This window comes from Rhodnius prolixus, unplaced genomic scaffold, assembly GCF_049639745.1.
Source record: "Rhodnius prolixus isolate KJV_2025 unplaced genomic scaffold, Rpr scaffold_2, whole genome shotgun sequence".
In the NCBI taxonomy this organism is placed as follows: Eukaryota; Metazoa; Arthropoda; class Insecta; order Hemiptera; family Reduviidae; genus Rhodnius; species Rhodnius prolixus.
This window is the reverse complement of record NW_027411592.1, coordinates 49,990,047-50,004,861: the sequence shown is the minus strand read 5'-3', so window position 1 is coordinate 50,004,861 and position 14,815 is coordinate 49,990,047. Positions and strand designations below refer to the sequence as shown.

Below are 14,815 nucleotides of genomic sequence, written 5' to 3'. Positions count from 1 at the left end.
ACAGCGCTGGTGTTTATCAAATTGTTGAGGGTATGAACAACGCTACACAGCGGATAATCATCCAACTAACTCCAATTTGTGATTGTTACTTTGTAAATACAAGCATACACATTTTATTTCTATTAACCACTAGAATTATTGGGGCTTTAAACGTTTAGGACGTTCAAAATTGAACTTTGTGTTTCAGTTATGGGAAAAACATCGAATCGGTAACAGTCGAAAATCTTTCTTATTTGCAGGAACGCGTCGCCATTCTGTACATTAAAAGTTATTCTCTGTAAATTTTATCTTGAATATCTATGATTTAAATAATCGGCTATGACTTGGGGGTTTGTTACTTGTGGACCTAATGAAGCGCTTGTGGTTTCAGGTATAATTGACTCAATTTTAGATCTATTTTAAAAGTTTAATATGATGTACTGACAAATTTTTCAGTACTAATTTAAAATACTTTATAAAGTACCTTAAGTATGGTTTATATTGTTAGAAATATGTATAATTTACAGGCTGTTGTCATACTAAGCCTCTTTTAGTACCTGGTGGCCGGGCTTTTGTTTGGCCGACTTTACAATGTGTTCAAAGGTGAGTTATACAGTCGTCTGCTTATCATCGTTTCATTCCAGAGTTTATTTATTTTTTTGAGTGGTGTTTTGTGAAGTTAGTGAAGATTCAGCCATAAAAAAGTAACATTTTTCTTAGGATATCTCTAAACACTATGACACTCCAAGTAGAGAGCCCTACGGTATACACAAGTCAAGGTGTACCGATTTCAGTTACGGGTATAGCTCAGGTATGTATAATAATTAGCTCCTTATTTCTATATTCATTTTCATCTGTTAATTGATTATTTCCTTCAAGAATGTTTAATAACAAAAAATATTTTCTTTCTTTGAAGGTTAAGATACAGGGTCAAAATGAAGAAATGCTATTAGCAGCTTGCGAACAGTTCTTAGGCAAATCTGATGCGGAAATTCAACACATTGCATTAGTCACATTAGAAGGACATCAAAGGGCAATTATGGGAAGCATGACAGTAGAGGTTAGTCAAAAAATTTTACCTGCCCTTTACTTCAAAAAATTGGAAGGGATATAAATATTAGATTTCAATTTTTAAGTGTTAAGAAAAATTTGATAGGACATTTTTGAAAAATGAGGGACTTCGATCTACTTACTTTCTTTTCCGTGTTTACTGGTTGTTATCCATCTTGAACATAAATTGATAAGACATTTATGAAAAATGAGCAATTTTGAATCATCTTCAATTTACTTACTTTCTTTTCCGAGCTTTCATGAACGTGGTAGATATCTTTTTGCAATTTATTGTCATTTACTGTGTGGGTCTTACCGTGATGTAATAGCAACTTCGTTACATAATTATAATTTGAAAATCCAGGTAAAGCAAGTAAGATAAAAGAAGGAAAAATCTATAATTAAATCCGGTGTAAATTAATATTAAATTCAGCCAGTATTTGTGAACATGTTTCTTTAAAATAGGCAACTTCACAAAGTTGAGTATTATGAAACAAGCTTTTTTCCAAAAGCCCCTTTTTGTTTCCGTTGAACTAGTATATGCTCCTTGCTTCAGGGTTATCTTATTAAAATTTTTAGTGATGTTTCAGTGAAGGAAAGTTTCAATGATGGCAGTTTTTTTTTTTTCCTATGCTTGAAGCCAATAACAGACGATTGTAAACATTAAATTCAAAACTTCATTATAAAGGTAATTTTTAAGCATTCATTTACACATCCACACCCATTTGTAGCTCGACATACAAACCGTTCAGACTTGCCCTTTTAATTAATTATATTAATTCATTGCTAATAACATTGGCTTTCTTAATGATACCGATGTAATTTGAAGGAACGGACTATCTTTGATTGGAGGGAACTGAACAACTTTTCTAACTTATACTCAGGTTTATGGCGTGTTGGACTTAAGTTACTGTTAGCTCTGTATATTTCATTCTGATAAGCGCCACAGAGTTCTTGGTTGGACCTGATTCTATTATATAAGTTTTTCTACTTGTTAGTCTTAAAAATAAAGTAATTTTTTTTCCAGTGGGCTGTACGTCTATCAATTTAGGTGTTGTAAACGGAGGCGGCTAGCGAACATACTACAATATAATTTTCTTTTTTAACCATGGAATAAAATCCAAGTCTTTGACCGGGAATCGAATAGTACCACTATATATCATAGCTTTGCGGGTCTCGCCTCTAACCGCTCGGCCACCTTGTCGCTTTAAATATAAAAAACTACGGTTTGAAGCACACTTGTGGATTGTACCTCTTACAGAACATTTCTGTTCCAACAGCATTTTCCCACTGCCTCATATTTTTCATTCTTTTTAAGAATATGGGTCTTATCCGAAAAGTGGACTATTTGACACATTCTGTACCAACTTGCCTGGCCAGAAGATCGGCTTTTTTATTTCTGAGGAGCTTCACGTGACCCATCTAACTAATTCTAACTAACTAATTTGAATCTTAAATAATTTGTTAATTTAATTTTTAGAATTAACTTTATTATTTTTATTGTCAAATAAGAGAACAAAAAACAACTACATCTTTCTACCAAAAAAACGGAGTTGTTTTTTGTTCGGTACCGATTCCTCGCTACTTGAATCCTTAATATAAATATTTTACGGTCACTAAAATCTAATACAAGTTCATATTAAGATTAAATATGTTTTTCATACATTGTGGAGGGAAATTCAACTTCGCCCTAAACACTACCTTGTGTGCGCCCAAAACCAACAAAAAAGAACTAAGTCCCATTTTGGGGCCCATGATTTGTTGTCCAATTCTATTTTGTGAGAAAACTGCAATTGTTTTATTTTAGGAAATTTATAAGGACAGAAAGAAGTTCAGCAAACATGTCTTTGAAGTAGCTTCATCTGATCTCGTAAATATGGGAATCACCGTTGTGTCCTACACACTCAAAGATATCAGAGATGAAGAGGTAATTTTAATAATTTTTTTTTGTACATTTGTATTGTCAGAGAGGCCTTTTCCCCTTTTCTTTTGTTATAAAGGCCTTTGAATTTTGCCAATATTGACCAACTTAATTTTTTTAGTGTTTGTACTAAATAGTAATTTCGGAAAAGTAAGTTGGTAAAATAGTAAGACTGAACCGATTAATTAAAAGTTAATTTAAATAGAATAAAATTAAGAAGGCTAGTTGACAAACAAATTTGTATGCATATAGCCACAAGAAAGAATTTTCCGAAGTTAAATTTTAAGTTATAAAGATTACAACTGATTCCACATGTTTTTGCGGCATTAAGCGCGTGTTGACTTCTGAAATTGGCTGGTGTACACACTGCGTATTTGGCGCTGCACTTCCCTAAGAACTTACATAACTAAAGCCCAGTGAGGGCTTGAGGTAGATAATTGGTTTGGGTAGAAAGCAAACCGCTAAGAATTCAAGAAAGCACCATTACAATTTGTTAATGCTTTAAAAAGCTTATAATTGTATTTTTAATCTCATTTCCTATTTTCCTCTGAATGTGTTGTATGCAGTTTTAATTAAATTAATAATGATGTTACAAAACCTTCTGTAAAATTCTGAAATTATCGTGATTTTAAAGAAGAATTGAGTGAAAATTGTGTATAAATCCAATTTAATAGAAAATTTCCCCTGATCATAATCATTATTAAAATTCTCAACGGAATTGTTAGCATCGAGTAAGTGAATGAAATAATTTTTGCTGACTATTGCTCTACCTAGTAAAACTGTTTTTGTCAAGTTTGTTAAATTTGAATTTTTGTTGCTGTCTTATGTTGTAGTTTCCCATAAATCTTCAGTGTAATTTTTACTGAGTGCCAAAAAAAAAAAAAATACAAAACAAAACAAAACAAAAGGAAAGCCATTCTAGAAAACTAGTCTTATCTACTTAAATAAAATTGGTAAAATCATAGCCCTCATCAGCATTACTGCTTCATCTTATACACAATAGAACGAAAAATATGTCTTTTACAGATAACTGTAATCGTATTTTTAATTTTAATTTTTAAAAGTATTACTAATCAATACAATAGTAATGGTTAAATTCCTTCTTTTTTTTTTATTATTTACTGCTTAATATTTTAATTATGAAAAGGAAAGATTTTTTTTTTTTTAATCACTTCAATTAATATCTTTTTCGTAATTAATATTTAACTTTTGTCTGCGTTCAGGGAGCCAAGGTATGTCATTTTATTTTTTATTTCTTTATGAATAATATAGTGAAATTATGAGTATTATTAATTTACATTTGTAATTAATTCATGTTTTTATTAACTGTTGCTTCCCATTTTGGTTTAATTTAGTCCTAAAACGTTTTTGCTTCATTGTACTCAATCATTGTTTTCAGTACAATACAAAAATTAGTTCTACTTCCATATTTTTTTTTTATATTTCTTTAATCAGTTTTACGTTATTTCTTAATTTTTACGTCTCATACCGCAAGAAGAAGGAAATTATAGATCCATAGAAAGAAGAATTCAATTCGAACGTTCTCGGTTGTTGTACCATGTGCAACATCATTTTAGCTATCCATAGTAAATATTTATATTTTGCGTATTGTACGCTTAAGCTTACCGATTTCGAACATTTTAATTGTTTATGTGATTCAAAGTTAGGCGTTACTTGTTAATTATATTACCGTAACCCCCACAACGATTATTTCTCTTTATTTAGGGATACCTGAAAAGTCTAGGAATGGCAAGGACAGCGGAAGTAAAACGAGATGCTAGAATTGGCGAGGCTGAAGCTCGAAAAGATGCTACTATTAAAGAAGCAATTGCAGAAGAGCAGAGAATGGCCAGCAAGTTAGTTACTAGCTTTTTTTCTGCTAGTTGCGAGATTTTTAAGTTATGATAAATTGAATCAAACTTTTTTCTTTTTTTTTAAAGGTTTCTCAATGATACTGAAATCGCAAAAGCCCAACGAGATTTCGAATTGAAGAAAGCTGCATATGATGTTGAAGTTCAAACAAAAGTAATTTTTTGTTTTCCGCTAAGAAACAAAATAAGTATAGAATTCTTTTAAAGTTCTTTTCCTTCCTTACTCACTGTTAAACTAATTCACTCAATCACTAATTGGTTAAAAATCGTCTTATATCTTCTTTGATTTAAAATGTAACAGGCCAGAATGTCATCATTTACGTCCATCTTTTAATTTTTAATCTTCTTTTGGGTACAACTGTCTTCTCAATAATGTGAATACTTTTTTTACGAATGAGTAGTTTCTCACGCATTCGCATTAGACGCGTGTTACTTTGTGCGTTGTGCCTGGCGGAAGTTTTAAAAAAGTTAATAATCCTCATCTTAAAAAGATAAAACCATTTTGTCGTTAAGTATAACTATTTATAGTTTGTTATCTGAGGTAAATGAATGATTTTATAGTTTAACTTAACTGTATCCCATTTGAACAAGACTATAAATTTTTGTTATTATTTGCAGAAAGCTGAAGCCGAATTAGCGTATGAATTGCAAGCAGCTAAAACAAGGCAGAGGATAAAGGAAGAACAAATGCAAATTAGAGTCGTTGAAAGAAAACAAGAGATTGCTGTGCAAGAACAAGAAATGCAGCGCAGAGAAAAAGAACTTATTGCTACAATTAGAAGACCAGCTGAAGCAGAGAAATATAAGTATGGAATCACGCCATTAATTTGTAAACTTGGGATGTAAATGAGGAGGGGAATACGAATGATTGTTGATAACGTTGATTTTATCAGTTATATAAATTTGTATTTAATTTTTTTAGACGATTTAATATTTTCAGCTGACTTCAATTGGTTCTTCTATAAAAAATCTAATGCGCACAGGGCATTTAGCTAAATAACTATATCTAAAGGCAAACAAATATTCGGAATTTGTTTCTGTAAAAATTTTCTGAAAGTAAATTGTAAGTTTTAAGTTAATTTATTATCGCGTAACACTCTAGTATTTCAGATGTAGATATTCAGGTTCAAGCTCTATTAGATGTAGCCGATATTAACAAATTAAATGATTTATTTTATTTTATAACAAGTGCCTTCAAAATGAGGAATTTCGTTTTAAGTTTATAAAAATACTTTTATAATTTTGTTTTGTTTATAATTGTTTGTTTTTAAATTTTGGTTCTTTTTATTTTCATTCGATTGGAATGTATATTTTTAGTTTTAAATTCAAGTTTTTATATATGTTTTATAAGGTTTTATTTTGTTGTATTTAACCAAACTCCATTTGTATAGGGTAGAACCCTTAAAACAAATAAAATTATTCTATTCTATTCTATTCTATTCTATTCTATTATCGCGTAACTGAATTTATTTTGGTCCTTTTAAGTTTAGGCACCTACAAGAATTTGATAGCTTTTCGCTATTTTGTTTTCCTTTTGATTATAAAATTAGTATTCACGTTAGAAATTCCTGGCTTAAGTATTATTTCTTGATTACAATTAAATAAGAATATGTAGATCTTCCAGGCAACCAACCACATCGAATGCAATCTTAAATTGATGTATAATAATGCTAAATTCATCTACAATTCATTAGATTATTAATATTTTTACTTTCTTTTACTATACTACTATAAGAGATGGTAATGTAATCTTTCAGATTTTAGATTTTTAGTTTTTGCGCAAAAAATCCGTTTTGATGTTCTTCTTAGTCCCAAAAAATGGATTTTATAACATGGTCTTCATATGAGTGTATGTGTGCCTGTAATCACGGAAAATTTAAATTTAATAGGGTTTTAATTAAAATCCGTCCACTGGAAATATTACTTTTCTGAATTTATTTTTAGTTTTTTAATGATTTTTCAAAAACAGCTCCGACTTTTTTTCAGCTAGATCTATGACTTTTATTTGAAGCATTTTCCCAGAAAAATTAAATTAAGGGATAAAGGTAGTCTTCTAAATTACATTTTTGTATATTGTACTGTGTGGCCATCTGTGTAATTTTATTCTAATGTGGAATTGTAATCATTAAAATTGAAGAAAATCTACTTTTAGAGTTCCTTTAAAGAATAGATTTCCACTATTTTGAGATTTACCCGAAAATGGCTCCTACGATTTAATTTTAACTTCATATAGTGATAAAAAAATAAGTCAACAAATTTAGTTTGAAACATCTTATTCACAACTTTCGAATAATGGTACCTCTGCAGACGGGAATGACTAGATGCCTTCTAACGAGCAATTTTTGTATAAGGTGCTATTATATCGTGTATATTATACGTAGTTGATAGTTACATTTACTTAAGATTTTTCGTTTATAATTTATGTTTAATGTAAAATATTCTTCCTAAGAGCCACTAAAGCCAGTATTCAAGTATTAACATCAAAGTTTGGTTAATTAGATTGGAAAAATTAGCTGAGGCAAATCGTGCCCGCCTTATAATGGAAGCAGAGGCAGAAGCGGAAACAATAAGACTTAGGGGTGAAGCTGAAGCTGCCGCTATTCAAGCCAAAGCAAAGGCTGAAGCTGAGCAAATGAGTAAAAAGGCCGAGGCATTCAGGGAATACAGACAAGCCGCCATTGTGGACATGCTTCTGGACACATTACCCAAGGTAAATTATAAAATAACCGTTGAAATGAAAAAAATAAATAATGAAAAACAATCACCAGAGTGATTATTTTTTTATTCGTACAAATTACTCAATTAGCTATATTCTCATCTTGAAAACATTTCAAAAAATATAAAAGAAATTCTTATAGAACTTGACGAATGTTGATTGGTACATTTTTTCTCAAAACTTCTAACAACACTTGTTGTTTAACGTAATAATTTAAGATTTGAAAAAAATTCTCTTTAATCATTATTTCTTACCAAAATAGTTTTGAATTATTTTCAGAAAAAATAGTGGTTTGTTTTATAACATTTTAATAAATCTAAATCTCAATTTATGAAAAACCGGCTCGTTAACATTGATATTTACAAATAACATCTAGATTTTCTTAAGAGAAAAGATCTATCTTTACAAAGATATTCAAATTTTAAATTAGTTAAACTTATATTTAAATTGAGCTGCAGCGTTTTTTATTAACCAAAGAATTTCTCTTTTGTATAATATATTTTTTTAAACTATTACATTGATGTTCAGATGGCCGCAGAAGTTGCTGCACCATTATCACAAACCAAGAAGATTACCATGGTATCAAGTGGAGCTGGTGAAGTAGGGGCATCTAAGATCACATCTGAAGTACTTGATATAGTGACAAAGGTGCCAGAAATGGTGAAATCTGTCACTGGAGTCGATATTATGAAGGTTAATCTCCAGCATTTTCCGGAAGATCATTAACACTTACCGGTTCTTTTATTTACTCATTTATCTTGAAAGAAAAATGTATTTTATTAATGAGGCCAGTTTTGAGATTTTATAAGGCACAAAGATAGCTATTGCTTCATGCGGAGTTTACATTTGACATTTTGCAAGAAATTCAATTATAGTGTTCTATCCTTTTTCATCACCAGTACTCTAGGTGCTACCAATAAGTTTAAAAATTAATTATATACTTATTTCAAAGATATATGTAACCATCAAAGAAGTAAGTCAACGTCGTGAGTAGAGGTGCCGTTATGAGAGGCATTGTCTTTCCTAGATTTTCTTCGCTTATAAGTTACTTTGTAACGAGAAACCACTGCTGAATACCAGTACTTATCATAATTTAAAAAAAAAAAAAAAAAAAAAAGGAGTATATATGCTTCTGAAATTATTACGTTTTTGAGATCCAGAAAATATGTGTCAATAATGCTGATAAAATTCAGCAATAGTATTCAGAAATTGTAAGAATCATGCAGAAATCTTACTGACGTAAAACAAAGCCTCAAGCCTCAAAACAAGACCTTTAAGAGTGTATTTTAATGATTTATTCTTGTTTTTAAGTATGTCAAATGTAAAGTCAGCATGGTGATTAATACTTCTAAGCACTAAATTAAACTAACGAGTACCAAAACAAAAAAGTTACTATGTGGTCTTATTTTCTTCTTATAGGAGACACTTGGTTTTCACACATTTATATGCGAGGTATTTTTTCACTTCTTTCCATTTAATTATTTCAAAATCACGAAGATAGTAATTTATTGAATAAAAAATTCAGAACAGTCGTTAAAGGAATTTTAATGATTAATTTTAATATTAATTAATTTTAAAACATCTAATATGAAGTATTGTTAGCAAAATATTAAGTATTCGTTAATTAATTGCTTATTGCATAGTATCATTTAGATGTTATATTAAATGATTTTGATTGGGAAAGTAGGTGAATACAGATGGATAATTTTAGAGTGGCTATTGATCACTGGTCGGCTATAAGCTCTTACATTCTGGAAATAAAAAAATTAAAAAGAAAAATTTGATTTCTTTAGTCACATTATATGTAATTCAGTTCTATGGCTAATTTTCGTTTCTTCAACCTGGAAATTCGACATTATCAGATTCACAATATAACAGAAATATTGTCAGAAATATATACAACAGAAATACAATATTAATAGAAACATTGCATTTCTTACTGTATTTCTTGGATTAGTATTTTTTGTTTTATTTTAATAATTTTTATTTAAACTAGTTTATGGTAATTAATGCTTACTCCTACATCTGAAATGTATCTAGTTAGAATATCTTTAATTACAGATCCTTGTTTCGTTTATTCAAAAAATAACTATATCGTAAAGTAATAATGTGATGTGAAAGTAAAGTTTGTTAATGAAAAAAACTCATAAGACAATGAAATGAGATATTTTGGAATGTAATTCTACTTTAAGATAAAAATATTCATTTAGCTGCTTTTCCAATTTGGGAAAATAAATTGCAATAGTATTTCATAATTTCCTTTATTTTACGTTTTCTGATTTAAAGGATTTGAAAAATGATACAAAACAAACTTAATATTCTTACCTGCAGCAGCTTAAATTTTACTTAGTTTCTTTAACCACTTCAGAAGCAAAGTACGATTTGGTTTGGTAATTTTAAGATATGTTCTTCTAACGTCGCTCTTTTCGCGTTCTGTTCACTACTAAATTGTTGAACATATGTTTAAACGGGTTTGATGTACGTGAAGTATGAAGCGAGTAAAAATCATTTTAAAAATATGGAAAATTCTAACCTTTTGACGCTTATGAGGTTTTGCGATTAAGCTTTGCCAGAAGATGGAGAGTACTCGTTATTATTATTTTTTGTTCAAGTAAAAATTCTCCCGAGTAGAATTTTGCAAATGTGGGGTTTCAAACTTAAAGGTTTTAATCTTGCTGCGAGTCTCATTACCACCAGCATGTGAAGTTTTTTCTCTGCCGTAACACGTAAACACAAATATATTTCTAAAACTGGATGAGTGAGTGAAATTCCACTAATTAGAAAAAATATGAATTTATTTCTAAGTAACATCTAGTTACTGATAAAATCTTTAAAGAGATCATGTTGGGAACTAGTGAGGAAAGTTGGGCCTGATTATAAAGGAGTTTGCAGGATAAGAGACAATGAACGAGTTTCTTTTGATGAGCGGTTTAAAAGTCAAGACTTATTTTGTGAGTGTTAAATCCAACACTTAGCCCGTTTACGTCCTTAATAGCTTAGCTAGCAATACTAGTTTTTTGTCAACCCAGTGAAATTCGTCATCAGCTGCAGGAAGATTGTCATCTTTCGTATAGAATTCTTGCCATTGACTCTGTTCGTCCGTTTATGTTTAAACAATTTTTGGCTAAATCCCAAGACAGGCATCAGAAGTCGAAATTGAGTCTTGGAGATAGGGTGTTGGAGCAATAGGGTGTTAAGTATGATTAATATTCTGTTATTTTTATCAATTTGGTTTTTAAACTTTTTGAATGAGGTTTCCTTTTTTTTGGTAAATGTCCTTTTTTCTTTTAGTGTTCGTGATAAGTTACAGGATCGAATTGAGTAGACAGTATTTCAATATCATCCTAATGTTGCTGATAAATGCAACTAAAGTTAACTTCTGATTTTAGTTGTTGATGTAGTTCTCCTATTGCAAGCCTTTGGCCGTCAGATATGTAGTTATGGGATTTTTTTTTAATGAGGCTAAGAATTGTGTCCGACAATTTGCTTAACATAGGGCCACAAATGAGGGTGCAGGAAAACATTTTAAAATACTGTTACCATAAGCATTAAGTGTAATATTATTATCTAATAAATTAATTAGATGTTTTTCTGTTGTTACCATGCTTGACAGGAGTAAAAAAAAAATTATTTTAAAATAAATTTATTGATTTGTCGTTTCGAACATCCGTGGTGGTGACCTTTGGGAATTTAGAGAAAAGTTGTTGCCGCTTCTAGAAATTACACATTTTTTCTTCCAAGTTTCTGAAGGACGATACCAATACGAATGGTTTTTGAAACTCGAAACATAAATTTTTTATGAAAGAAATTTTTTTTTGTACCTCCGCCAATAAATGTAACAACGTATATTGTTATCGTCGTAAATTAGAATATTTCAGTACAAAAATTGCCTATACTTAATTCTTAGTTGAGTCTGCGGCTGCATAATCGTTTTAATCAAAATCTACAAACTATATCTCTAACAAGAATGCAAATATTTTATTTTTGTTTTCTGAAAATTCCATTTTTTTTGTGTGTTTTTTTTAAGAATATGGCAATACTAAATGTAGACTTCAAGATTTCAGTAATCAATTGTTACAAATTTATTTCTCTTTTATTGATGTTTTGTTTTACTGAATAACATGGCCTTTTTTCACAAAGCACTTAATAATGTAATAACCAGGTGTTATTATGTGCCAGTTTTTTTTTTTTTTTTTTTTTTTTTTCCTGATATGATAAGCTTTCAAATACCACCCATTGTTTAGTGTGGCGTGTACGTGGTTCTCAGTGGCTGTGTGATTGTTTTAAATTAAATAACTTAATAAATGTGTACATTTATTTATTTCTAAGTTGGATTCCTAGGAGGAAAGATATCTTCTAAGTGCTCCAAAATAAATAAATGTAAAGGATATTCTTTAATAATCGTAAATCATAAATAAATATTATACATGTATAATATTAAAAATGTGTCACAATAGTTATTAACTGTATTCATTCTGATATGGTCGTGAATCTTAAATGTATAAAAACAAAGAATAAGAAAAAGAAAACCAAGCATATGTTTAGTAGAGCTCAGAAAGAATGCTAGGAATACATTAGTCGGACCAAAAAATAACTCCAATTTTATCCCTAAAATTCCACTTGTTTGGAAAGAAATTTGCCTCTGTGGTTCAAAAGTTATTTAGATAAGTTACGCGAACGAACACACACCTTTTATTGTCAATTAGGAAGATTTGTAACATTTTTAAAACTAATATGGCAAAGTTTTCAAACACAAAATTATAAATAATAAAACCCTATAGTAAAGTTGTTAACATATTTTTATACCGAAAAGTAATCGACTGTTGGCATTTAACTAGCATTTTCCCATTCCTTTTAGTATGAGACGCTTAGTAATTTTAAATATTTTATACAAAATGAGATTAAGGAGGTCTTCTTCCACAAATTTGAATATATATATAATATATGAATAGTAAGATTTGTGAGAGCTCTACTAAATAAGTCATTTTTTTACATGACATTTGATTTTTTGCGCTACTTATTTTATTTTGTGACGCGCATGGCAACTAATTTATGTCTCTTTTCTTCGGAGGCATAGTTTTTCACTGCCTTTTTCTTCTCAAGGAAAGTAAAGTATTCCTAGATGTGTTTCCCTTTCTATCCATTCTATTCTTAGCTGCCTTAAAAGATTTATTCCAACATGTGATCAGCATTTTACATTAATAAATTTGTGATTCAATACCTTTGTTGTAACCATTTGATTAATTATTTTTTTATTGTATCTAATACTTTTTGCCTAATTTGCCTACTTTTAACAAAGTTAAAAGTCAGTTATGAGTTTTAAACTTAGCGATATAACACTGCCGAAATGTTCTACACAATTTGCCACAAATTATTATAATCTATATTTCTGAATCCTAAACATTATTCACATTTTTTTTATAACATATCCTTAAGTGCAATGAACTGTTAAAATTATATAATAAATAATTGGGAATGAAGATTTAGTTCGCATGTATCATTTTTATATTGTAGGCTGAGAAAACAAAAAAATAGAAATTTTTACTTTTGTATGTACAAATTGTGTAAGTGTTTCGCGATTAAATGACTTAGACAGCTTAGAATGTGTAGGTAATATCTTAGGAATTCGAATGATTTTTTTATTATTATTATTTAATCGTTTCGAATTGGCTTATTCTTCAATTTATTTCAGCTTTTCTAGCGTTCAACTCTGTTGAAAATTATTAATTCCCTGCGAAATATGTCATTTTATTTGTTGTCTTTTAATGTTTATATACAATACATAGAGTGTTATAAAAAAAATTAACAAATCAAAATCTTATTTATTCCTTTTAACTTTTTAATTACTAATTTTGCAAGGTTTTCTAGTAAGAACTTGATAGAAATGTTTTTGAAAAGTATAAAAAAAAAAGTAAATCTAACAGTTTGATAATACGTTCCAAGATTACTGTTGTGAAAAATCTCTATAGTTAGATTTGGTACATACGTAGTCCTTAATTAAAGAAATTTAGTTGATCCGGGCGTTTTGGTGTAATGGATTTTAAAGTGACTCCCTCTTATCTTCCTTAAACCGTTACATGCAATCAGTGTATCAGGAAAGTCCGTGACAATGGGTAATATCTGGACGTTGCGGGTTAATTAAAACTGTCAGGTAGGACAGTTGTGTAAGGGTTGATCGTCAAAAAGTGCACGAAAAAGCGTAACGGTGAAAAAAAAATCAACTTTGACAATTTTTTTCTCTTTTTCTATAAAAGATAAAATTCTCAAATTTTATTTATGTTATAGTAAATATCTACAATAAAATATTCCTATTTTAAGGGAATTTGATGTGAAATGGAATTCTCTGACTCAATATTGCGTAAGTTTATACTATATAGTATGTAGTTGAAATACTCTAATTAAGAGCATAACTTTCAGCACATTGAATTTTCTTAATATGATTTTTTTTAATGGTCTGTTTTTCACAATTGATATGTTTTAAAATTCATCCACAATTAGCACAAAATTATGTTTTATTATTTTATAAATAATTTGTATTTCATAAGTTTTTGCGCTAGTTTTCACTTTTAATATTTATTAATATTTTTTTTTTTAATTTATGTTTGTTCCTTATTTTGTTAGTAAGCTCATTTATATTTTTTGTCCTTTGTTTTTGTGATTATAACTCACTCTTGCTGAACAATGAGTTTTCCAAAGCAATAGGTAAATTTTCTGTGAACTACCGATTATACAGTAGTTGACCTTGGTGTTAACAGCATTTTTTTGCCTAATATAAATGTATTTTTTTCTAAAAAATGATTAATTGTAAATACTGATAGAGACTAAACAGTTACTACTATTGATTAAATAGTCATACTCACTAAGTCAGTGCTTCTTCAACTTTTTGCGATCGCGACCTCTTTTTAAAGTAAAAATTTCTTGCCAACCCCTTTATATAACACCTAATGATTAGGCTTTAAGTCGATTTAAGGTCATATTTGGATATGATTGTATATATAAGCTTATATATGAAAACATATATGACCGGAAAAACCGCTAAAATTATCCTATTTTTTTAAACAGGAAAAAATTGAAGTTTGTAAAAATATGGTCTTTTCAAGTTGTATGACCTTCCAATGCCCAGCAAAATAGCAAGTCTTCATAAACATTATCATGACCATATCGTACAAATATTGACTATTGAGCTGAATTTTGAATGTCTTGACTCATATTTGATATTGGAATTTTTCGCAGTTCATATGCACACTTTTTTCCATTAATCAACTCAATAACTTTAAC

General features: G+C 29.4%; 1 protein-coding gene across 1 annotated transcript; it reads left to right on the top strand.

The window, feature by feature from the left end:
• The first annotated feature begins 23 nt into the window (after positions 1-23).
• Flo1 (flotillin-1) lies at positions 24-13,050 on the top strand. The gene is made up of 10 exons (XM_074119816.1): positions 24-370; positions 507-582; positions 700-790; positions 896-1,039; positions 2,837-2,956; positions 4,676-4,806; positions 4,891-4,975; positions 5,440-5,627; positions 7,321-7,531; positions 8,066-13,050. Exons 1-10 carry the CDS (start codon positions 319-321, stop codon positions 8,261-8,263), a joined length of 1,296 nt encoding a protein of 431 aa, XP_073975917.1. The 5' UTR covers positions 24-318; the 3' UTR covers positions 8,264-13,050.
• The last annotated feature ends 1,765 nt before the right edge of the window (positions 13,051-14,815 follow it).